The sequence below is a fragment of the Octodon degus genome, unplaced genomic scaffold, assembly GCF_000260255.1.
Source record: "Octodon degus isolate 3935 unplaced genomic scaffold, OctDeg1.0 scaffold00004, whole genome shotgun sequence".
Classification (NCBI taxonomy): domain Eukaryota; kingdom Metazoa; phylum Chordata; class Mammalia; order Rodentia; family Octodontidae; genus Octodon; species Octodon degus.
In genome coordinates, this window is record NW_004524580.1 from 1,376,071 (window position 1) to 1,400,710 (window position 24,640).

The window sequence follows — 24,640 nt, forward strand, 5'->3', positions numbered from 1 at the left end:
GATTCTCCTCCCAGTCCTGGGGAGCCAGGGTCGGCCCTGATGAGATGCAGCCAGGCTCACAGAAGCGCGGCCAGGCTCTTGTGTCCGTCATACTAGGACTGGATCCTGCACTGGAATGGGGCTGTGTGTTCTTCTGTCTCCGTTGCTACACTTAGTCTTGGATAAAGGCTGTCACCTCATCAGCAAGATGGGTGTGAGGAGGTCAGCGTGGCCGAGATGCATGTGCTCAGTGAAGGTAACAAGGAAATCAGGCAGCAGGAAAGAGGAGGTAGGAAAGGGGAGGTCCTCATAAAGGACCATCAGAGAAGCCCCATGACATGTCAGGGACCAGCTGTTGAGGTGAAGTGTGTGGTGGAGGAACAGTGAGGAGAGAGGAGCCTGTGGGGCCCCCAGCCAGGCAGGGGGGTGGGCGGTATAGGAAGGAGCCAGGACTGCAGGAGAGGCAGTGGTGGTGGTAGAGACAGTCTCTTCCTCAGGAAACCTGCCTGTGCCCACTTCCACAGGGTAGCCAAAGATGCCAGTGTATCCTGGAGAACATGATCATATGCAAAAACCTGGGCACAGTAGTGTATCTGTACTCCCAGCACACAAGGAGACTGAGGCAGGAGGATCCAAAGTTTAAGCTCAGCTTGGGTACCTTAATGATTTAGTAAGACTCTACCTCAGACACAAAAAGGAAAACTGGCCTGGGACCATAGCTCAGTGAGAAGGCTCTTGGTTCAAACCCTAGTACCAAAACACAAACAAGCACACAAACAAATCAAAAATCAAAAACAAACAAACAAACAACAACAACAACAAAACCCCAATCTGCTACAGATGAGGGCTTTCCCCACGTCAACCTACCCCACTGGCCAGTCAGATGCATTTGTATCTGTGGTTTCCTCACCCACGGATTCAGCAGGCCATAGATCAAAAATACTCAGGAAAAATATTATGTCTGCAATAAATGTTTTTCTTGTATTTATTTCTTATATAATAATCTTCACAGTATTTACCTTGGATTAGATATTACAAGTAATCTAGAGATACAACGAGGTTATAAGAAGCATGCAAAGACTGCCATCTCTTATCAAGGCTTTGAGCAAGGGAGACCCTGGACTCCTCTGCAAGTGATCAAGGATTACTGTGTTAAAGTCCGAACACAAAGTTATGATATTTATCACTCACACTGTCTGAACTTTGCTTCTTGGTGGAGGGTCCAGAATTTTTGAATGTAATTTGCACCCTAAGTCACCCAAGGCAGTATCAAATCTTTCCTATGCTGAAGTGAGGGAATGGTTGGTGCAAGATTTCTTGAAAGCTGTTGGGTTGGATTTTAAAGACAACCTGGCAACTTTGTGAGAGCAGAATCAAAGGTCTACCAAGGAATTTACGTCTGTTAACCAAAGGGCATCATTATGTAGAGAGAATGAGCTACATTTGTTCTACTGTAGCCAGGGGGACATGTCCGGAGCTCTCAAAGGTGGTATCAAGTTGTTTAGATGAGTAACAAGAAAGGGGTTCAGAACACACCTCTGCCTTTGCCTTGCAAAATGTCCTCTGAGGGCTCAGCCTGCAAGCCTGCTGTTTCACACAGGCACGATGCCACTAGAGCCTCACGACTGCCAATAATTAGCTCCATATTAAGTTCATAGGCCTTAGCCCCTAAGTGATCCACCAGGAAAATGTGACAGGTAACTAGCAAGGAAAGTGGCAAATGCCATGTGTTATTCTTGACAAACTCCTTCTCAGAGGGACAGAGAATGTACCAGGGACACGTCACACACCACTGTGGTCCAGAGAAGGCTACCTTCACCACACAAGGAATACCAGAGGGAGGGAACAAGGGTTCTAATGCTTGTCAAGGAAACTGACATAAAGGTTAGAAGTTCACTACAAACTTACAATCATTGGCCAAATCTTCAATACAAAACTCTGTGTGACATTAATGTATATTCATAAGGAACATTTAAAATTGCTGTATTAAATTAAATGGGAACAATTACCTGCTCAGCCAATAATGAAGCTAAACTGGAGTATGCATCGGCAAATTCTGGGCCGTATTTGATGGACTCCTTCAGCAGGGCAACAGCTTCTTCTTTCTTCTCCTGGGACCTACAGGTAATGGGGGGGTCATGGGGGAACAACTTTTATTAACACTTAGTTTAAATCCTCTTATTAGACTTTAAAAACTCCTTTTCTCAAGCAATGATTGGATAGCTAGTTCTGGATTATACTGCAGATGAGTTAAACTAGACCATGCCTGGAGCTGATGCTGCAGGTTTTGAACTGAGTTTCTACCTTTTGTTTCTTGCCATGTACCTTTTTGTCTTCCTGGAGACAGAGCCCGGGCCTTGTGCATACTAGGAAATAAGTATTCTCCTACTGAGCTAAATCCCCAGTCTGTTATGCACCTTTTGAGAGTTTTACCTAATAGTTTGCAAGTCTGTTAACAGGAAACGGCCTTCAGGAAACAATTTTGGGCCACGCTCTGGTGGCACTAGAGCATGTTCACAAGGAGTATCTGTGCTCTTTCTGACTGTATTACTACAAGCTGGTTTCCTAACGGTGGCTGAGCTGCTACCTAGGGCCAAGCCAGGTCTGACTGCCAGGATAATCTGTAGTTCTATGTCTAAAGGAGAACATTTTCATGCATGATTTATGAATTAGAAAACACCATGACTGAGAGCAGGCAAACAATAATGAGCTCTTACTGAACATCAGAGTTGGTTCTGTTTTCCTCATTTGAGGCTTCTCCTGGTGATTCTCTTCCACTCAGAGAATCAAGACCTGAGTGGATGCTCTTTTGGACAGCACTATAGGAAAGATCTGCTCATTATCCTCGAGTCAATGTCTCTGAAGCTAAAAATTACTTTTTTTAAATTTTTTTATTTTAGGACAGGTTTACAGGGTCCCACTGCGTAGATCAGACTCCTAGTGATCCTCCTGTTCACAGCCTCCCAAGTGCTGGAATTACAAGTGTGTGACACCACGCCCAGTCTCAATCGCCTCTCAGCACACCCCCGAGGGTGGGGCCTGCAGGGCAGGCCTGGGGATCGAACTCCTGGCCCCTGTGTCTGCTTAAGCAGATGCTTTAATCCACTGAGCTATTTGGTCAGCCCCTTACAAATTACTTTTAACCACAGTAATTTTTCTGCTGATTCTTGTAAAATCCTAAATATTACAAATGTCCAGGGGTGGGTAGGTGGGTGGAGAAGAATAGAAGCCCAGAAGTAGAGCTGGCACCCAGTCGAACTGCCTCCTCCCCATCTTCACTGGTACCAATGTAGGCCACATGCTGTTTTTTTTACTATCATGACTTAGCAATGAGTATGCATCATATGTTCTCATAAACTTCCCCATAACATTATTAATGCCATTCTCACAATCTCGCATGGTAGGTATTGTTGTTTTATTATTACACTCATTTTTCTAAAGAGAAAATGTGGGTTCAGAGGAGCCATGTGAGCTTCCCCTGAAATGTACCTACTCCTTCTGACCTGTGCGGGACACCTCGGAGAGCCAGAGGCTGTATATGAGACCCTGGCCAGCACCACCAGCATTGTGAGAAAGCTGGTCTGAAATACTGTCACAGGCCTGTGGCCCCAGACCCTGAATTTCTCAACAATTCCCAGGCAATCTGTACAGGCACTGAGATTCCAGCAGAACCACTCATGGATTATCAAAGGCAGCTGAGTGTAGCTCCTGGCACCCCCTGTAGGTCCAGTTACTGTATGGTAAGGGTACGTAGAGGCAAATCTAATACTGACTCCCACCTGAGCTCCTAAGTGTTGCAAATAGCCTGCTCCTAGTCGATTTCACCTGGAGGAAGGAGTTCCTATCCCACCATAGGGATTCCAACAAGACCTCAGACTTAAGGGTTCAATTTGGTAAACATTTATCTTGTCTATTATGGGTCAGGTGTAGTTATTTCCTAGTGGAGATGGCTTCCACACTCTCTTCTTATTAGGATCTAACTAACTCCAAATAGGCTCCTCATAACTTTAAAAATCAGAGGTTTAACATATGTTAAGTGGGTTAAGTGGTATGCAGCTTTAAGGTCACATTGTAATATAATAAATTTGTGTTATAGCTTTCTTGTTAAATTTACTCAATCAACAAAAATTTTAAATGTGTCTGTGAAACTCATGGAAGCATGCTATGTTTACATATATTCAGCTTTTATTCTAAATCATACCTTGATTTTACTGCATTTTTTTCTGGTTGAATTTTTCTTTAGAGGACGTTTATTTTTTGTTTTTGGTACTGAGGACTGAACCCAGGGCTTCTAGCTTGCTAGGTAAGTGCTCTACAGCTGAGTCAAATCCCCAGCCCCTGATACATACCTTAAAGTAATTCTTCCATTAATATGTTTTTATTTTTTAATTAAAAATTTTTTTAATGTATTTGTTACAGGGTCTCACTACACAGATTGGACTCGTAGTGATCCTCCTGTTTTCAGCCTCCCAAGCACTGGGATTAGAGGTGCACACCACCATGCCCAGCCAGTCTCAATCGCCATCTCAGCACGCCCTGGGGGTGGGCCTGGCATGGCACACTGGGGACCAAAACCTGGCTCTGCCTAAGCAGGTGCTTTAGTCCACTGAGCTATCTGGCCGGCCCTATTAATATGTTTTTAAGGTGAAAATGTATTTTTAAAAATTCTGGTGATGCAACCACTGATTTGCTGATTAGTAGAACTCTTCCTTGAATTCATAAATCTTTACTGATAAGACTAACTTGGAAATCCTACTAGAATGCAAAGAACAACAGAGACTTTGGGAATTAGGCTGGAAAGTAAGTTCCCCAGGACATACTTTAGTTGGATGTTGTTCAAGATGAGCAGAGGACAATCAAATAACAATTTGACCGTAATGATTTATGCTATTCATTTGTCATAAGTTACACCAGTTAGAATGTAAACCTAGACCTTTTCTTTTCTAATCCAATGAACTTAATTGCCACAACACAGTATTATGAATATAAATACCTGAGGCTGTCCATTAACATTCACAGGACACATCCGGACAGGTTAACCTCACAGGGAAGCTCAGATTCTGCATGCAAATGGCATCTCCAGAAACCCCAGGGGGACAATGGCATCACACAATCAGTGTTGGCCAGGCAGAGGATACTTCCTGAGGCTCAATCTACGAAAATTTTAAAAGTGTCTGCAAAACAGAGCGAGGGTGACGCTTGCTCAGCCCAGGATCCTGAGACTCCCTATGCACCAGACTGATGGGTACTTCACAGTGCTTTTTAAACAAAAGCCCACATGACTGGTAAGTGAGCATTTTGGTGTTTTGAAAATGCAGAAGGGTTTTTTTTTTTTTTTTTTTTTTTTTTTTTTAGCAGTCTCTGGTACACCATTTGGAGGGAGCTGAGGGGATGGGTGTGGTTTGACACAGTAATTACGGCAGACAAATTCATCTAAATGGAAACTTCCTTACTTTATTTAACAACGTACTTATCACATGAGGACTGAATTTCATTTCCGACTGCATCTGATTTTAGTAGCAACCCTTTTCAGACACACACTGTGACACATATTCCTCTGATGAAGTTTAAACTGGGGCAAGATTCCTACAATCTCACTGGACTACTAGAGTACATCTTATCTTGTTTTGCTTATTACTTCACACATGTGCTTTTAGTTGCTTTTCCTTTTACTACACGTGGACACTTGAAATTTTTCTAGAGCTTCACTTTCAATATATTCCCATCCATAGGTATCTTCACTAATGCTCGACTCTCTACAAACGGACTCTTAGTCTCTGGTTTACAGTTTGGCTCTGGGTTTTGCAGAGCCTGGGAGGCCATCTGTTCCACTGATCCTCTCTACTGCACTTCAAAATCACTTGGGATTGCTTTTTCCCCTCACTAGTGGGGAATGAATCCAAAAAGTCTTTGCATTGAGCTACATCCCCAGTCTACTTCTCATTTTTAAATTTTAAGACAGAGTCTTGCTAGGTCAGTAGGCTGGGCTCACATTTGCAATCCTACCACCTCAGCATCCCAGCAGGATGCAGGCCTGCACTACAAGCCCAGCTTGAGATTGTTTTTAATTCAGGTTAGAACTCTTAACAGGAAGCTCTTTATATAATGACCATCCAGACTTCAGAATCATAGCTGAATCCAACCTTCTTGATTTAGAGCAATAGAAACTGATTTATCCAGAAACCAATCAGGAGGAAGGCTTACCCTGGGCCGGCGTGCTCCCTGGGCACTCTCACCATGACCCAGCCGAGGGCCGCCTCCTCCTCACTCCTCCGGCCACGCCTTTTAATGGCTCTTCTGACTCGCCCATCTCAGAGCACAATTTCCTCATCAGAACTCCTACATGCATAGCACAACTAGACAAAACTATACTGTATAGGCATGTCTGTGAGTCTGTATCTATATACATATAGGTCAAGGGTTTCTAAATCTGAAAGTCTGAAATCCAAAATGATCCAAAATCTTAACCTCTTTGAATATTTTTCAGAGTTTTAGATTTCAGAGCAGTTAGCAGTTTGCATTTCTACATTAGAGATGTTCAATCAGTAAAATCTATGCAAATAATATAAAATCTGACAACCTTGCATTTCTGAAACACTTGTGGTCCTCAGCATGTTGAACAAGGAACTCTGTGTGTGTCTGTTGTTAATTTTATGCCCACAACTCTCTGTGTCTATGTGTACTGTGTGTGCGTCTCCACCTAAACACACAGTGGTAGGGAGCTGCCCTCCCGTGGCACTGTCTGGCCCCCGGGCCAGCTGCCTTTTGCTCTCCTTTGTTCACACTTTGAGGGGCTGGGCTCTCTCCCTGCAGGCTCTGGCCAACAGTGAAGAGTACTCCGTACCACCTCCTTGGGGGCAGGTCCGCCCTCCAGCTGGGGCAGCATGCACACAGCCCCAGGTGCATGACTCTCACGCACCGTGAGAAGCGCTATCTATGCTTAATGCTCATTATGCGTTATGAGGTAGGCATAATTACTGTGAGCTCCATACAATAATACCAGTAACTACTATCCCAACCCAAGTTACAAATTGAGATTTAGACACCTCAAGTGGGTCACCCCACAGCACAGGTACTCTGACCACAAGATGCCAGGTGAGAACTTCGAGCCCATCTGTACACCAGCGGCTACTGTTGGGCTCACTCTCTGAAACCTCCCGAATATGCTCTGGGACCATCACCAGGTTGGGCCCCTTCATGGGCAGCGGCTCAACCCTTTTACCGTTTTTTAAGACCTAGAGACTAGCACCACACTCTGTATATATATAGTACAAATTCAATGACTGCACTTGGTTAAGATAATGAAAATTAATTACAACTTTTTTGAAAAAGCATGCTTTTATCATTTTCTTTATTTCTAGATCCATGTAAATAAATGAGTTTTTATTTATTTATTTTTTGGGAGGGTGGGCAGCTCAGCCTGCCCTGAGGGCTGGGCTGGCACAGCATGTGGTGCCAGGGAGCAAGCCATGGTCCCCCGCGCCTGCCTAAGCTTGCAGAAGAAGGCGGCTTTAGACCACTGAGCTATCTCGCCACCTCCCCCACCTTAAGTGAGTTTCTTGATATTCACATAAAATTTGACGGGGAAGAATAATATAAGTAAGCATTTCATATTTGTGTCTCTATACTCTTTCACTATTATAGAAGCGATTGGAAGGAAGAAACAGCCCACAGCCAATGTGGAATCCCAAGGATGGCACCCAGTTACCGGGCCCTACTTCTTGGGAGGCACTGTTGAGGAGTGAAAAGAAATTCAAAAGCTTGGAAGCACAGGGTTGACCTTCCTGTGCCTGAGGCTCATGGGAGGGAGTACTGTACGTATTTTGCTTTTACCAATTCGTTTAATGTGTCTACAATCACCCATAGAATACTATAGTCTCCTTTCTTAATTTTCAAAATAAAGGAGAATGTGGAAATGTTGAAATTTTCTCAAGTAACATACCACTTCATGTTAAACTACACAGAAAAAGATTTGTTAGCTGTCAGAGTGATTTTTCTTTGTGTGCCACTGCCACAGATCCTCACTACCACAACTTGCATTATTAGCAGCACTATAATAAAATGTAAAATAACACCAAGAACTATCTGACCGAAGCCCCTGGTGCCTCACATTACAGGAAGCAGTGGTGAGGAGGCCCTCGAAGAGAAGACCCGCACCTCGTGGGAGTGACTGCTGACTAGGGAGAGGCAGGCTGGGAAACCCCAGGGGCTTCTGAGCCTCTTCCTATGCCAGCACGCAAGTGTGAAGCAGTGCCTTTCATGCTAGAGGGGTGAGCCTCACGAGAGAGGCAGAACACTTCAGACCAGCACTGCAAAATCTCTGAATAACAGAAATTACCTGCACACTCAACTGAATGGCTCAGCCTGGAGCCGGTGTCAGAAAGTATTAAAACTTCCTTCTGTGCTCACTTTGGCTCTCTGGTGAGTAATTTAGGGGGCCAGAAGCCCGTACCTACACCAGCCCATCTGCATGGGATCTCCTTGTGAGCTATTCTGACCTAAGTGACAGGTAGAATTGAAGATGAAAAATATTACCATAAAATTTTCCTCTGAACTAATCAAGTCTGTCACATAGGTTACTATGTTCACAGGTGTTGGTGTCTCTGAGTTATTCAGAAAAAGCCTGACTTAACTAGCCCACAACTTCAGAGTAAATGGATAAAAATCCAGCATCAGCACACATGCAGTCTGTGAGCTGCAAATGAACAGGACACAAACACCGTGAAGCCCCTCTGAAACTAGGGCAACACTCAGTCTTCTGTGGCTTCTTCCACAAATCCCTCAGCAGAAGCTGCTGGAGCCAGTGGACAGAAGGCAGGGACAGGGCAGCTGCTGTGTCCACGGTACCTCACTCCTCAGTGCTCTCCCTTTTTCTGTCTGCCAAGGACAGCTACTGCATGAGCAACTGCTGTTCTCCACAGGCTAAAACACTGTCTTTATCTCTCCCTTTCTGAGATGATGGTGCTTAAAAACCCCTAGGCAGTGTGTAAAATGTAGGATTCCAGGCCTCTGAAGCTTCAGTAGCTCTTGAGTGGAGCCCAGGAAATATAGTTTTCGTTTTTTTCTTCCGTGGTGGAGATTGACCCTAGGGCTCCATACACACTAGACAAATGCTCTTCCATTGAGCTACATCACCAGTGCTTTTTAAATTGAGACAGGGTTTCCGTATGTTGCAAAGGTTAGCCTGGAACTCGGTATCCTCGTGTCTCAGTCCCTCGAGTAGCTGAGATTACAGCTCCAACATAACCCCACTCACCCTGGCAGAATAAACATTCCTCGTAAGGCCCTCAGATGATTCTTTCCAGCATGGTTTTTACGCTGCAAGGACTTGTGTGGGATTTCCCTGATCACCGGGAAGTTCAGCATAATAGGGTCGTGAAAGCTAAACAGTGAAGAAGAAGGCTTTCCTGTGCCAGGCTGGGCTGCAGAGAACGGTCCCTGTGGGTGGCTCTGCCTCCCTGCAGACACCTGTGCCCAACAAGAGCATGGGGCGGCGGGCTGGGGACTGAGGAAGTGTGGCACTGGGGAGACCGTAACCAGCAGAGGTGGCTGTGATTTAGGTGCCTGGTTGTGTCACCCTTTGTGCAGCCTGTGACACCCACACGGCACCCTTCATCAGGTAATAGAAACCTTGTCACTCTGTGAGGCAAGGGGGTACAAAATTCTTTTAAGCTCTTTCCAAAGAATTTTCAAAAGGAATCAATCACAACCACCACTGGATTCATAAAAGAAACATGAATCAGAAATTACATCCTATTCCAAATGCGCAAGGGAGCCCAGGTTCACAGGGAGCCCTGCTTCCCGAATGTGGTGGGATGTTCCTCCCATGGTAAGTAGAGATATTCGCACCCTCTCCTTCTCCTGGTTCTGTTCAATGACATATTTAGCAAAAGCAAATAAAGCCCTGTCACATTTTCATTCAGTAATTAAGGACCTGTGAAGTTTGTTCATTTATTAAACTTTCTTCATTGCCTTCTAAAATCTCATGACACATTCATTTAAACTGAAAACAGATGCTTGCTTTAAAAAAGTACTGACATTTGGGGAAAAACTGGGAAATGTCACTAACAGAGACAAGTGGGTTTGCTGATCTACTTGGCAGCTATCAAATCTCCCCCTACCAGTGGCCAGTGTGAGCCAGAGTGTCCAGCAGCCCTGTCAAGGACTCTTCCTTCACTGGGTGTTTTGTCATCATGTTGTTTCAGAATCGAAAGATGATGTTTCTCACAAATGCGTGTGGTGTTTTCTTTTTTCCTTGGCAGACAGGCTTTACCAGCTCTTCTAAAGAACTAAATCATGAAAGTCAAGTTGTAAACAGCTGACTGGATGATCTTTTCTAGGCATGCATTTCCTACAGCTCTACTTTTATTCCTATGCAGAAAGAGAAGCAAGTTGGATACAGGCTGTGTAGCTCTATATTCAAGTTCACTGAGTATGTCTTGGGTAATGCAATGGGCAGACAGTGCCTTATTTACTGAGGTTCACCTGACTTCTCTGCTTAACGTTTTACAGCACTCAGACACAAGAATTAGGAGGACACATTCATACTATATGCTAGAAAAATAAAAAGGCCTTTTTTCTTAAATTCAGAATCACATTTCTGTTAGCTAAATTTCGGAGAGCAGAGCATGTCCCCTGTCCCACATACCTTCTCCAGCTTCCCTCAGATGACTATGCCCACTGTGGTCTTGCATGGGATTTGCCCGATCACTGGGAGATTCAGTGGAATAGGATCGTGGAAGCTAAACAAGGAAGAAGGCTCCCCTGCATCAGGCTGGGCGTCTGAGGATGGAATGGAGAGACGGGGAGTTCTGGTCTGTCTAGGTCCAGGTCCAGGTCCAGGTCCAGGGGCTGGCACAGAGTGTGTCCCCAGGAAAAGCTTGTCCTGGGTCTTCTCCCTCACTCCTTTGGAACAGTTGTCTTTATTGTCTGTTCTGCACCCAGCAGCCAGATGCCCACACACAGGTGGCCTTGCTCCTGCACATGTGGAGCCAGTGCTGTGTCACCGGGGCACAGAGGAGGTGGGCAGAGCTAGTCCTAAGCCAGCAGGGCTTCAAAGCTCAAAAGCAGCCCCTAAGCAGTGTCGGTTCGCAGTGGAAAGTCAGCTTCATTGCAAAGCCCCCACTCAAATACACCAAACCCTCTCTGTAACTGAGGAGATCATCAGAACAATGCTCCAAACTGAGTGCTGGAAAACAAAGTGCAGGAGACAACTGAGCGCAGCCAGGATGCATCCCCCACAGAGGAAGGGCCACTGTGGTGATCCCTGGTGCCAGGTCAGGCTGGCTAGCGCCTTCCCTGAGCCAATGCCTTGGCTTCAGGGCTTCACTGTTGGAAGCCTCCCGCCTGGGCTGTGAAAGGAGCACATGAGCCTTTGCCCTCCAGGCAGCTGTGACGATGGAGTCAGGGGACCTGTGCAGTGTGCTCCTCAGCCTGGCCCAGAGCAGGAAGCATGGGCCCAGCCTGCTCCTCCCCTTCCCACCGTGCAGCCACAGGTCTCACTGCCCACCTGTCAGAAAAGCGTGTGGTGGCAACAACACAAATCCTGACTCTGATAGCAAATACCCAAGGTCCTCCCTGATGGTCTTCCGCTCACAGTTCCATAAGGATGCTAGAAACCTGTGGCCACAGACAGCAAAAGAACCCTGCTCCTGCAGGGCTCTGTGGGACCAGTACATTCCACCCCTGGTTTTAAGGAGTAGGAACCTGAGTCTTGGAGAAGTTGATTATTGCCCAAAGCTGAACAGTGACTTGAACTAACTCTGTATCACTACTGACTGTATACCAAGGAGCTGAGCTTCCAAATGGAAGTGAGAAATTATGTCCTTGGGTTATAAATAATAACAGTTCAATATTATCTTTATTGGGTGCCTGGGGATCGAGCTCAGGACCTTGCACTTGCCAGGCAGCCACTTATGCCACTGGGCTATCTCCCTAACCCTTATGAAGGATGTCGTTACTCCACTAGGTATACAAAATTTGGAGGGACTACTAGACAAATCTGCTCCCCTAAACCTATACTCATACACAGCAGAGCGGACACTCAAGCTCACTGCATTCTGCCAGCTGTTAGTCCGAGCAGAGCACTCAGGCAGTGTGTTAAGAGCATGGACAAAAGGAGATGCGGGCTGAGGAGCCCCATGGCAGAGTTGAATGGCACACAGCCCTCTCCCAGCTAATTCCTGTCTTGTGGGAATACGATGGTATCTGTCTTCCAACTGCCCTAGATGGGGCCCAAGAGACATGAGTAGTAGGTGTTCAGGCCAGCTAACAGCATAGAGCCCTGCTGTGATGGTCTAGATCTAAACTTTCCCTCAATGCCTCATGGGCTTGGAAGGTGACTGAACTGTGAATCCACTGTCGAGCTAAACAGCAGGGCCTGTCAGAGAAGGTGGTCACTAAAGGCATGACATAGGAGGTGTATTCTCTTCCCTCCTGCCTCCCCCTTCTGACTGCTGGCTACGATGGGTCGAGCAGCTCTTCTTCACCAGACCTTTTCTCCAAGCCTACTTCTGCCCTGGAGCCAGCAACCACTGACTGAACACTCTGAAACCATGAGTCACAATATACTTTTCCTACTCAAAGGTGCAGGTGTTGGGCATTGTGTCTCACCAATGGAAAAGTGACCAATACATTTATCTTGCTGCCCAGTGGACAAATGAGGAAACCATTTCTGGCCCTCATCTTGGTCCAGGAAGTTCATATTTCTAATCCCAAGGATAAGTTATTAGAATCCCATCAAGCTAATTCCATTCTATCACTTCCATGCAACCCATGATGAGAATAAAGACACTACGGCATATTTATAGTTATAGGGAGCCAAGGGGGTCCTAAGTCCAGCCATGGTGATGGCTATCCAGGACAAAGGCCTCAACCCAGGGCTGAACCTGGGTTTTGCTCAGTCATGAAGGAGGAGTGGCTTAAGGATGAATGACAGAATTGCAGGAAGTAAGTGAGTGCTGTGAGCTGGTCTAGGTAGGAGGCCTGCATTTACCTCTGTGATATGCAGAGAGAAGTGTAAGCAGAAAAAGAAATTTGCATTATACTATTGAGATAGTACCTAATGTTTTGGCGCTTCATCTCTGATGGGTAATCTTTCAAGCCCCAGGAAGTCACAGCCTCTATCTCAAGGCTTGATCCCAGCCAACACCCGGAACATTGGCTCTTTGTCCTGTCTCAACCTAGCTCATGTTAAAGAGCAGCAGGTGTGGGTTATCAGGGAAATACATGTGCCGTCTTCACAGCCTACCACCAGCACCTCGGCTAGCACAAAATGCACTGCTTAAAGCCAATTGAAAAGATAACAAAAAGTCCTCGCCAGCTCTGTAACTATTAATACATTGATAGAGTCAGGTCCAGCCAAAATGGAGACAACTGTTCTTCTTTCAAGGAGAGTTGCCCAGGTGGTCCTCCACAGACAAGTGGCATGGCAAGAGAGCTTGAGGCTAGGGACTGGGACCTGTTTGTGGAAGATAGGAATATAGGAGGTGGGCAAAATTGGTAAGGAGCCACACCAAGAGCACAAAGTCCTAAAGGCCAGCCCCCTTCCCCACAGGCTTCTTGGGGCAGGCCCTGAAGGCTGCAGGCATACACAGGCCCAGGAAACATGGGCAACACATATACTCCTCCTTGGTCCTTCATCTCTTCCTGGTCTACATCAGACATTCTGAGACTCAAAATCTTTAGATCACCTCCAGCAACCTTTATCCTGAGATTAGATTTTGCACAAGAGAAAGTGGATTTCCTGCTGGGCCCAGCCAAACAGCCAAGGTGCTTGGTACCCTAAAGTGAGATGATATGTCAAAAGGAAACTATCACTGACGATCCTCAGCAGTCTTCTACTTTAAATCAGTTGTTCCTTCTTCAGTATTCATCTCAAGTTACCTAAGCCACTCCACAGTACAGGAGGTTGAGGGGATCAGACTGCAAGTGAATGCAGGGCAGATGAGGGTAGGGAAGGGATGGGAGAGGATTTTCAGGACAAATTGTTGTATGTGAAAAATGAGCTGGCTCCCTTGTTTTTCTTTTGCTGGAAATATTGAAGCAGGAGAGGAAAATGGTAACATTCCAACCTCCTCGGGAGAATATAAACCAAATGAGGTTCCTTGTGGCTGGCTTTCACCACAGTTCTGCCTGTATAGAGCAGCCTTATGGACACAGTAGCACTTTCTGTGTCTGTTACAGGAAAGGAGGAAAGGATGCCATTCCTGCAAGCTATGCTATGGATTTAAATCTGCCACAGCAGTTTCAGCAATGCATTAGCAGTCCTGGTACAGATGAGTACGGTAGAGGAGAAGAGACAGCCACAAAAAATAGTTTCAGAATTAGCAATCTGTTTATAACAAATAACTCCCCAATCTTGGGGAAGTAGGAAAATAGACTGATCATTTCCTAGATCATTCAATTTTGGACAGATACTGGCTATAAGGTGATAAAAGGCAAATAACATAAAATCTTGGTAATAGCCTAAGTAAATGTTGTTTGGCAGATTAGGATTTCGCCTATATGGACAGAAGGCTGGAAACCGAGGAGGAGAGTGGCAGGATGATGGCAAGTCCTGATGTCTGGAGTGTGTGTGTACACGTGCTAGACATTAAGTGACCTTCTCAGGGGTGCCCCTGAAGCCACAGGGAGAATGAAAAGAGTAAGTCCTGGGTGCAGAGGAACTAAACAATGCACCACAGAACAGCAGTGAAGCAAAGACTTCATAAGTCAGAGGTCAATAGGGTCATGCTCTCCTGAGCAGTCCTAGCAAAGAGCTGGAGTGTGGCCCTGGAGCAGGGCTGTGGTGCACCATCCTCGTGAGCTGCTGAGTGGGAGGACTTGGCGGACTGGCTGTACCTGCAGAGACCTTCTAGGGGAGCGGGGCCTGTAGATGAGAGAGTGCCCCATGGAGCAGTGGGCACGAGAGACACGCTTGGCTGGATGTTACACCAACAACTGCATTAGCAGCTGAGTATACAAGAGCAACACCTCCAGAGGCAAACAGGATGTGGAGCAGCAGTGCTCTCACCACCCGTAATGGAGTGAAAACATCCCTGGAGAACTATTTGGTGATTTCTTAAAATATCAAAGAAATTATTAAATCCTAATTCTGCTTCCGTGTTATGCACCCAAGAAAAATGAGTAAGAGAATGAACAGTCACAACAGCCACAACCTATTAACAAATCAAGTATCCACCCATGGAATAGAGATAAACATGATGCAGCACATTACGATGAACTCAACTCAGCAATGAAAATCTGTAACAGAATGGATAACGCAGTTAACTGAGTGAGAACATCCAGCTGTGGTGACAAAAAATGCAGGGCAGGGACACAGGTGACATCAAGCCTGGCCACGAGTGATGAATGTCCTAAGTAGCTTACCCCTCATTTAGGTTTTGTTCACAGGGTTCTCTATAGGGTTCTGTGATCCCATTCAACTGTGCGCTTTCTTCTTCATCACCTGACAGACTGGATGATGGTCCAGGGAGGATTTTCCCACAGGAGCGAATGCTGACTTTTGGATGGAGTGGTAATGCTGAGGAACAATCTTAGGCATCATGGTGACTTCAAGCTCAACCTTATCTAACAAATATTATTCTGTAGCACTTCAGTGGGGAGCGAGAATGATTAGGAAAAAAGATTCCTTTTCAAGGGAGATGGTTCTAAAGAAGTTGAGATAGTCTGACAAGTAAAGCAAAATGCAGACAAGGAGGTATCTTAGGTTGGCCTCATCAGGGAATGAAATGACCCTCAAGGCAGTCAAAGAGTTGAAGCTTGTGTCATGTGCACTGCTGAAGCACATCAGATGCAACCAAGATGAAATCACTTATTAGGAACCCAGGGTCAGAGAACAGAGATTCTAACAGCCAGGAGCAGGCCAGCACATCTGAGGAGTAAGACAACTGCGTCATCATAGAAGACTACCCACGCTATGTCCTTGAGAAAGACAACTGAGCACAGAGAAAAGCTAAGAACAGCAGGTCATTATCACTTCCCCCAAGGCCCAGCAGCAACGACAGTGAAGGACAGGCAGAAGACTGGTTGGGTCTTGGGTCCCAGAAAATGAGGTCAGTGGTAGGCACACTGGGGATGCTTAGCACAGCCTGGGAGAGGGGCAGGTTGAAGCTGTGGGTGACAGGTACAATCACTACCGTCCCTAAGGATGGTACACAGGGTGGAAAGCAGGAAAGCCACTGCACTGTGTCCACTGTTCTGATGCTGACAGAGGGCGGGTGGGCAGCAGCTGTGAGATGGCAGGAGAGGACAGAGAGGCAGTGTGGTGAGACACTGAGCTGGGTGTGAAAGGAGCTGGGAGGAGGAGACCTGGAGAGACGAGCGTGAGTGGGACAAAGGTGCAGGGAGAAGGTGTAACAGGGCTGGGACCAGAGATGAGTGCAGTTGGCAGCAACCCAACTACGAGCAGGGCCCCACGGGGTGGGAGTGGGCATGCACCCACACTGAGGTGGGGCTGCTCTGTCTCATCTGCGGAGTAATGTGAAAGACAGAATAAACAGTGGCTGTCTGTGTGGCCCTGCACTTCTCAGGACCTCAGTTTCCACCTTCTCCCCAGTTCACTAGGACTCACAGGAGGGTCACCCTTTGGGGAAAGGCTCCCCTGCAGCGACGCAGTCCTACAAATGGACTCACATCAGGAGCGGGGCATTGCATTTCTTTGCCACAGGACTGGTGTTCAGTGCTCTCCAGGAAACACTCCGAAGGCAGAAAAGGAGAGAACTCCTACCTGATTGTCTAAAGCTCCTGTTCACGACATCAAAGCTCAGGTGTCTAACGTGAGTGCTACAAGGCAATGCATCCCCAACACTTAAATCTGCCATACAGGCTGGGGAGATGGCTCAGTGGAATAAGCGCTTCCCTGGCAAGCGCAAGGGCCTGAGATCGATCCCCAGTTCCACCCAAAAAAACAAAAAAAATCTGTCATACAGATAATGATTGCTCTTTTGTGCTCTAATATTTTTTTTTGAAATTAAACTTTTTTTGTGCTCTAATATTTTTTTTTGAAATTAAACTTTTCTAAGGAATCTGACAAAAGAAAACATTTGCTGTTACCCAGTTCATCCATACAGTTCAATTACTGGGCATTCCACTCCACTTGAGGCTTGATCTGTGGCTTTCTGTGACACTCTTCTGTCCGTGATGTGAGAGGGAGGGCCCTGTGGTGGTGAGGCAGCAGGACTCACTGCTGTAGGCAGCTCTAACTCTAGCAGCTGTTGAAGTAACCACAGAAATGTCCCCGTACCCTGAGCTGTAAAATTCCGTGTTCTCTTGAGCCCCAAGGACTTCCTCTGTTTAGCCATACAGTTTATGCTAATCATACTTATTTTCTTTCTTTTTCTCCCTTGTTTCTTCTTTACATTTTAGTTTCTATGCGAAGGCCATGAAAATTAATTGAAATTAAAAAATGCTGGTGGGGAAAGCTATTCCTGTCCACCTCTCTCAGGCAATTGTGCTGCACACGAGGACAGACAGACTGCACAGGCCCACGTGATGCACAAACAGGGACAGGGCCACCCAGAGAGCACCAGGTGAATGGGTCAAAGCTCTCTGTCCTATAATTCCAGGAATCCAAGTGAGCTGCTGTCACACTGCTGGACGCACTGACAGTATTGTCACCTTGGAGTTCCTGGCCTAGACAGAGGCTTACATTTCTGTTCAAGTCAAGGCTATTCACAAATATCTGTGCTACCAAAGCAGCAACAGTGAGCCAGACCAGGCTAATGGTCATTAGAAATGTGGCCAGTCTGAGTGAGGCTGAGAGAGGGAAACACACTCTAGATTTCAAAGCTCTGGTATAAAAAGAATATATACCATCTCATCAATATTTTTAACTTTGTTAATTTTAAAGATTATTTAAAACTAGTATTACATATTAAAGTAATCATTTTTAAAGTAATAATTTCTAATACTGGGTTAAATAAAATGTTATTTCAATTTACACCACACCTTCATGTTTCCAATTCCATGCCCCGTGCTCACTGCGCCTCTAAAGGACAGTGCTGCTTCAGCTGTCGCTCAGCTCTGAGGGCGGCAGAGTCCGGGGCTCGGGCCGGAACGCTCAGCCCAGCCGGCTCTGGCTGCCTGTCCCATCTCCTCCTCACTCCCCAAGGCACCGCCACACTGCTCATCTTCTGTCAATCTGCATGTCATCATTTATAAACTGGGACAATGACAGTTCTCCCCTCTCAGAGGTGACCAAACTGAAACTGCTCAAATCTAGAGCTGACGTGAGTTCTCAGAACGAAGACTCAGTTGTACATCACATACAAGAGCACATCTTTAAAAAGTATAAAATTTTAATAACTAATAAAGTTAACTTGAAAGAGAAACAGGGTATAAATCGTAACAGGCAGGTGGTTACACTGCTGATCTATCTCCCCAGCTCCAGGGTACATATCATAAAATACCAAAACATTAACTCAACCACATTTAAAAATATTCTTTATTTTTCTAATTTTTGTCAGCACCGGGAATTAAACTCAGGCCCTTGTGCTTGCCAGGGAAGCACTTATTCTACTGAGCCATCTCCCCGGCCCTTATTTTTCTTGCTTTTGATCATGGCTACTGGCTCAGAAACTTAGTAAGTAGAAGCAAAACTCAGAGTTATCTAAATGTAGAGTGGCTCTTCTGTCTCCTGGGTCACTCTCTCTTTCACTTTGCAGTACAACCTCAGCATACTGTAAACCACCTTTATTGTTCCTGCAGAGAAAGCTATGCTGGTTTTCTCCCAAAAAACAATCATACAGCTGCTTGGCATGGAGATGCTTGCCTACAATCCCAGCACATAGAGAGACTAAACCAACATGTTTGCAAATTCCAGCCCAGACCACTTAACAATGTAGTCAGTGAAATAGTGTCACAGAGTTAAAAAAAAAAAAAAAGAAAAGAAAAGGGCTGGGGATGTTGTTCGGGGTAAAAGCCCTGGGCTCAGTCCCCAGAACCCCCTCCAACCAAATCACATGCAACCAGATAGTCAAAATGAAGTGACTCCTGGATCGGGCAGCATGGTAGCGGAAAGTGAACAGGACGAGGTGTGCAAGGTCAGGAGCTCAGCGCAGGTCAGCCCCAGCCTGAGCCAAGGTCACAGGAGCTCCCTGAAGGAGCCCTGGAGATGAGTTTTACACCTTATACACATGCCACTTCTGTGCAGACTGGAAGGTCACACAAATACTAATGATTCCTGTCACTTGCATCTCGGGTTCTCTGATTGACCCGCACTAGGATACTGTGTTCTGTAGTATGATGTGAATGAGCAGAGGGTATAAAGGGTGACTTTTACATGGCAGTTATTAGGACTGCTGTTTCCTCTCTTTCCCTATGCAGTGTGGAGAGTATCATCCAAACAAAGGTATTTGTGAAACTTGCGCAGATCGTGCAAGGTGACACTGGAGAGAATCTCAGCCAGGACGCCCAAGCAGAGCTGCTTTCTGCACAGCACTGGGGCTGTAACTATGGAACTGCATTCCTAATGAGAAATGTACTCTTGCAGTGAAGTCCTCCTTCCATATTCTTGGTGGGGGGTGGTACTCATCAGTATGATGTTTAAAGCCAGTGGTATGGAATCTGGGTACCCAAAAAGACATTGAAAAGGTTTTATCCAGCCTTTCCATTATTTTGCCACTAGTAGAACATCCAGATACAATGGTGACTTTAAAATATGAGTCCTTTGGCTTACACATAAAGCAGCACTCAGGGAAAGCATCAGAGCAGAACAAAGTGTCGCATCCACCGGATCCAGCCTTCCTTGGTAATGGAACTCGCTTCCTCTCATCTTTGACTTGTTACTGTTTCTAAGGGAGCATGCGAACAGCACTAAGCTGACTTTTTCTGACCCCGCTGAGTATTCTTTATCCCCTGTTGGTTTTCACCATTATCAAGTTTCTATCACTCTTGCCAATGTCAACTAACTTGAAAAAAGAAGCCTGTTTAGCTGTTTATACTTTATTTATTTACTGTACTGAGTAGTGTTTCTTCAGCTATATTTGAGCATATGGACAAAGCCAGTCTTAAACATAAAGCTCCAGACCTAAGATGGTACCTGTCAGCTCATAGGACATAAGATTATTCTGTGACTAACTTGCCTAAATGCTTCTGTTGAAATGAGGTTAAATAAAATGCGCACTACCATTCAAATTAGTAAGAAGGATCAATGCTCATGTGAGTATGTGCAAGAGCAGACAACAAGGAAAAGAAGAGGCAGCTTACTGAGCTATAGCCACAGTGAGGACACCCTGTGAAGTAGGAGATTAAAGACACAGGAAACTATCAAGGGAGGTGGCCACACGTGCCCTCCAAGTTTAGAAATGGAGAACAACAGTGAGTGTGTGGACTGTCAGCATTCTGACAAGACAGACAAATACATCATTACTGTCTGTTCCAAGTCATTTTCATCTTTTAAATGTCCATTTTCAATGTTTTAAATTGTTTGGTAAGTTTTGACCTTAAGTTCTATAGCCACCACCACTGTTCTGCCATTACCATGACAACCAGCAAGGAGCCTACAGGTCAGATTCATCAAAAGGCAGTAAACCTTTCCTTTAGTCTTGGTGGCAACACCAAGCACTGTCCACCTTCATCAGTGCAGTGAATGAAATGTGAGCCCGGGTTATACTCAAGAGCTCAGTCCAGGACTAGAGGCCAGAGTCACCACTACTCATCCCAGGGCTCATCCCCGCAGCTTCCCTTTGCTTCTTATCTGCACTACAAACCAGGGATGAGTGTGCTTATGCATCTGCTTACATCTTTAGGGAACACTGCTTTTCCCAAAGTATATTATGAAACATTTGTAATGAAAAATGCCAGATAGTAGGTAGGGGGAGAGAGACAGAGAGATAGGGACAGAGAAATAAAAGAATGAAGGAGAGAGGGAGGAAGGGGAAGGGAGGGCAGGGAAGGAGACAGACTGGGAGATGCTGAGTCTCATGGTTTCCTTCTTGAAATTTCACAAGGTCCATTCGCTTCTTGCAATAAAGGAACCATGCCTGCTCAACCCAGCACATCACATCTAAGTTGACCTGATCCTATAAGCCTTTCCCATTCCTACCCCTTACAATCTGTGAACACCTCCCAGAACTAGTATTTCCGAAAAGACTCTGGGAAACACTGTCTAATAGGGAAAAGGATGAGTTTAGATGAGTAATTCATTCTCCCAAAGTTTGGAAATCCTTCGGCTCCAGGAAGAGGTCACACCGGACACTGAAAAGAGTGAGGAGAAGGGAAGGGTTTGTTGGACTGGTGGCCACCTGCTCAGGGTGATGGCCCACTTACTTCAGGAGGTTCCCGAGGTTGAAGAGTGCGCGGCTGTGCTGCGGATGGAGCTGCAGGGCCCTCTGGTAGTAGCGCTTCGCCTCCGCCGCATCTTTCGTCAGTGTTCCCAGGTTGTTCAGGGCACTGGCATGGCGCGGGTACAACCTGAGAGATGGGGAGTGGTGAGCCACAGAACAGTGCATTCTTCCCTCCCTGGAATGGCTTGTGTCACATCTTAATGGTCAGCTGTTTCTACAGCACAAAGCAAAAGGCACATACTTGAGATGCAGAGGTACAAATAAGTAACTCCTAAATACAGCAAAAATAAGTAATAGTAAATCTGCCAGGATTAAGTAAATTTTGTCCTTCAGGGTCTCCAATTACTTTTTAACTTCTGTGATAAATTCTTCTTGGCCTCCGTGGTGGTGGGTTTCTAAGTGGAGGGCTCACAAAGGCAGCCTGCCATGGCTGAGACAGGATCTGAGACAAGATGTATAACACGTCCCCATCAAAATAAAGCACCCCAAAGTGGCTCTCCACCTTGGCTGGCTGGGCTGGCTGGCTGGCTGGCTTTCTTTCTTTCTTTCTTTCTTTCTTCCTTCCTCCCTCCCTCCTTCTCTCCCTTCCTCCCTTCTTTCCTTTTTTCTTTTTCTCCTTGATTTCTTTTTCACTTCCCTTCAATCTGTTAACACCTCCCAGAACTAGTATTTCCGAAAAGACTCTGGGAAACACTGTCTAATAGGGAAGAGGATGAGTTTAAATGAATAATTCATTCTCCCAAAGTTTGGAAATCCTTCGGTTCCAAGAAGAGGTCACACTGGACACTGAACCTAATTTGGTTCCACCTGGCTTAGTACAGTTTTTGGAATAAAAACCTTGAAAACTTAAGACACTCAAAAATAAAAAAATGAGTTGGGGAGATAGCTCAGTAGAATAAGTGCTTGCCTGGCAAGCACAAGATCCTGAGTTCAATCCCTGGTACCAGAAAAAAACAAAACAAAAAAAAAACCTAATGCATAATGAAATTCAAAGCAGTTCCTAATATTCTAAAGACAAGCATAAAGGAGCATGGGGGACAGTAAGTAACCAAATTTATGCTGATTAAGAGGGAAAGGAATCCATTTACTTCTTTACTTCAAAACTGAACAGAACCTAAACCAGCACAGCTACATAACTCATTGTTCCTGACACATTTGGGAGGACAAATTTAGCAGTCTAGCGGGTGGCTCCATCTCTGTCAACAGCAGACTGTCCCTGAGCAAGCCCGTGGAGTGAGCTGGCTCTGAACGCGGGCGAGCCAAGATAATACCCATGTAATAAAAATAGAAGCTGGACCTGTCACGCTTCTTGACAATCAAATGCCACGCTGGCCTCCCTGTTCTGACCTTGAAAGAAGGTCATTTTAATTTGGGGACAGACTGGTTCTTAAATTGAAAGGCCAAGGAAGACAGACTATGCTGCTTTTATATTTTTGCTTACCCCAGAGTTTCCTGTTTTGTGACCTCCGCCCCCTGCTCCTGCATGGAACAGAACCAAGGTCTCTGACAGGATCCTAGGAGACATTTTGGAAGGCTTCTCTGAGATGACCAGGGACAGAATCATTTCAGATTCATCCTCTCAAAGCTAGAAAGTCTTTTCTAGCCATGGTGGCTTTGGGGACTGTTAGGAGAAAGATATTTACAGGTTTTCAGGCAAAACCAAGCAGGTAGGGCTAGCCCATATGCTGTCTGTCCATTTGTGGGCAATTTCAGCATCGTCAAAGCAGCCCCTAGACACCTAGCACTGCAGTTGCTGGGACTGGTGCTCGGTGTCAACTATCAGAGACTAAATCAGAGAAGATGACAGCCATAGGAAAGGTGAGGGGGGCCAGTGTGCCGTCCATCACACCATGCTCACAGGAAGGTCCTGGGGGGCTCAGGATGATGCTTGCAGCCAGAGCAGAGAGGAGGTGTCTGCCGGAAATGCAATCCCTGCAAGTCTCAAGAGGCTCCAGCGCCAGCACCGATAGGAAGCGTGTCTGGGAGCCGTGCTCTCCTTGGTCTCAGAAGAGGTAGCTGCTTAAGATTTCTTCTTCCCCACAGTACTTAGGCTCTAGAGTCTACAAGGCCAAGCATGGGAGGACAGGCAGACCTGCACAGGAGGCCCCCAAGGTGGGAAACCACACGCTGAGGGAAGGTGCTGCCTTCTCTGCCAAGCAGCTGGGCAGGTCCTTGCCAGCTGCTGCTCAGCCCAGCTCCCCAGTCTCTGTGCTCACCCAGGACCCTTCATCTGAAGGAGCACTGCGGACATCAGGGCTCACTGCAGAAAGGACACCTTCCAGTCAGAAACAACCTGAGCCTGCACTGAACTCTCCATGCCTAGAGCAAGGTGGGAGAGGGGGCAGCGGACATAGGCAAAAAGCACTGAGAGAGAAGAGGCCTGAGTGTGCCTTGCACCCAGGGGGGCAGTCTGCAGCTGCAAAAGGCTCTGCAGGAGAGGGCTGCACATCTGAGAGGGGCACAGAGACCTGCTGACTCCTCTGTCAACCACAGCCTCTGCTCAGGAAGCTGTAGGTGTTGTTCGCTGGTAGGAAGTCTTGCTGGCGTGCTCTAATTAGTTTATCTCATCACAGACAACTGTTGCGTTATTTATGAAATCATGCTGAATTTCATTAAAAGGACTCTTAGCAACCAGGTCAGGAACAGTGTGTGCAAATTTTATGTAGATGTAAACATTTTCTGAAAGCCAGCTTTTCAACTATTCACTGCAGAACTGTGCAAGGACAAAATTTATTCTGAGATTTACTTTTTAAATAAACCCAGGTTTGGATTAGGTTGGGTTTAACACAGCTCCACAATGCCCAGGAGGGGAATTTTCTGTTGGAAAGATGAATATTTAACCATGTCGTGGTGCCACGCTGCTCCTGTCAGACTGAGCAAAGTTCCTCTTGCCCTCCTTCTGCAGATACAAGTTACAAAAGTTCTGCTGGGGATTCTGTCACTCCCCAAAACCTCAGGAGGACTCACTGAGCAGGACCAGAGTGGTTATATTTCAGGCCTGTTTTTTAAAAGACCACTGTGAATCATCTCTAGATTTTCCCTCTCAAAGTCTTACTCTTCATTTATATGAAAATTAAATTTATGGAATTATTTCACAGAAATTTATTTTATTTCAATGAGTTGAATTTTCAAAATTTATTTTGGAGAAACTGTGTACTGCTGTCAAATTAGTTCTAGGGATTGAGGAAGCTTATTTTTTCCATCTGGAGAAGATTTATACAGACCAGGTTCTGATGTCTACATTAGCTGTTATGAACTGAAGAGAATTTTTTTTTTCAAGTACAGGGTAATTTATACTTTTGTCTATTATGACATCTGTTTGAGTATTTCAGGGTTTGTAGGGTTTTTTTCTTCTTTTCCCCTTCCCTTCCCTT

At 45.8% G+C, this 24,640-nt stretch overlaps 1 protein-coding gene across 2 annotated transcripts in view; it reads right to left on the minus strand.

Moving 5' to 3' along the window:
* Positions 1-24,640, minus strand: part of Tmtc1 (transmembrane and tetratricopeptide repeat containing 1) — a 241,028-nt gene that overhangs the window by 24,481 nt on the left and 191,907 nt on the right. The window contains exons 8-9 of one of the 2 annotated variants that reach the window (XM_023716045.1): positions 21,250-21,393; positions 1,989-2,097 (exon numbers count right to left, since the gene is read on the minus strand). In XM_023716045.1, coding sequence (XP_023571813.1) covers positions 1,989-2,097; positions 21,250-21,393 — 253 coding nt within the window. The remainder of the gene's footprint in view (positions 1-1,988; positions 2,098-21,249; positions 21,394-24,640) is intronic. The other variant, XM_023716051.1, reaches the window with a different exon arrangement.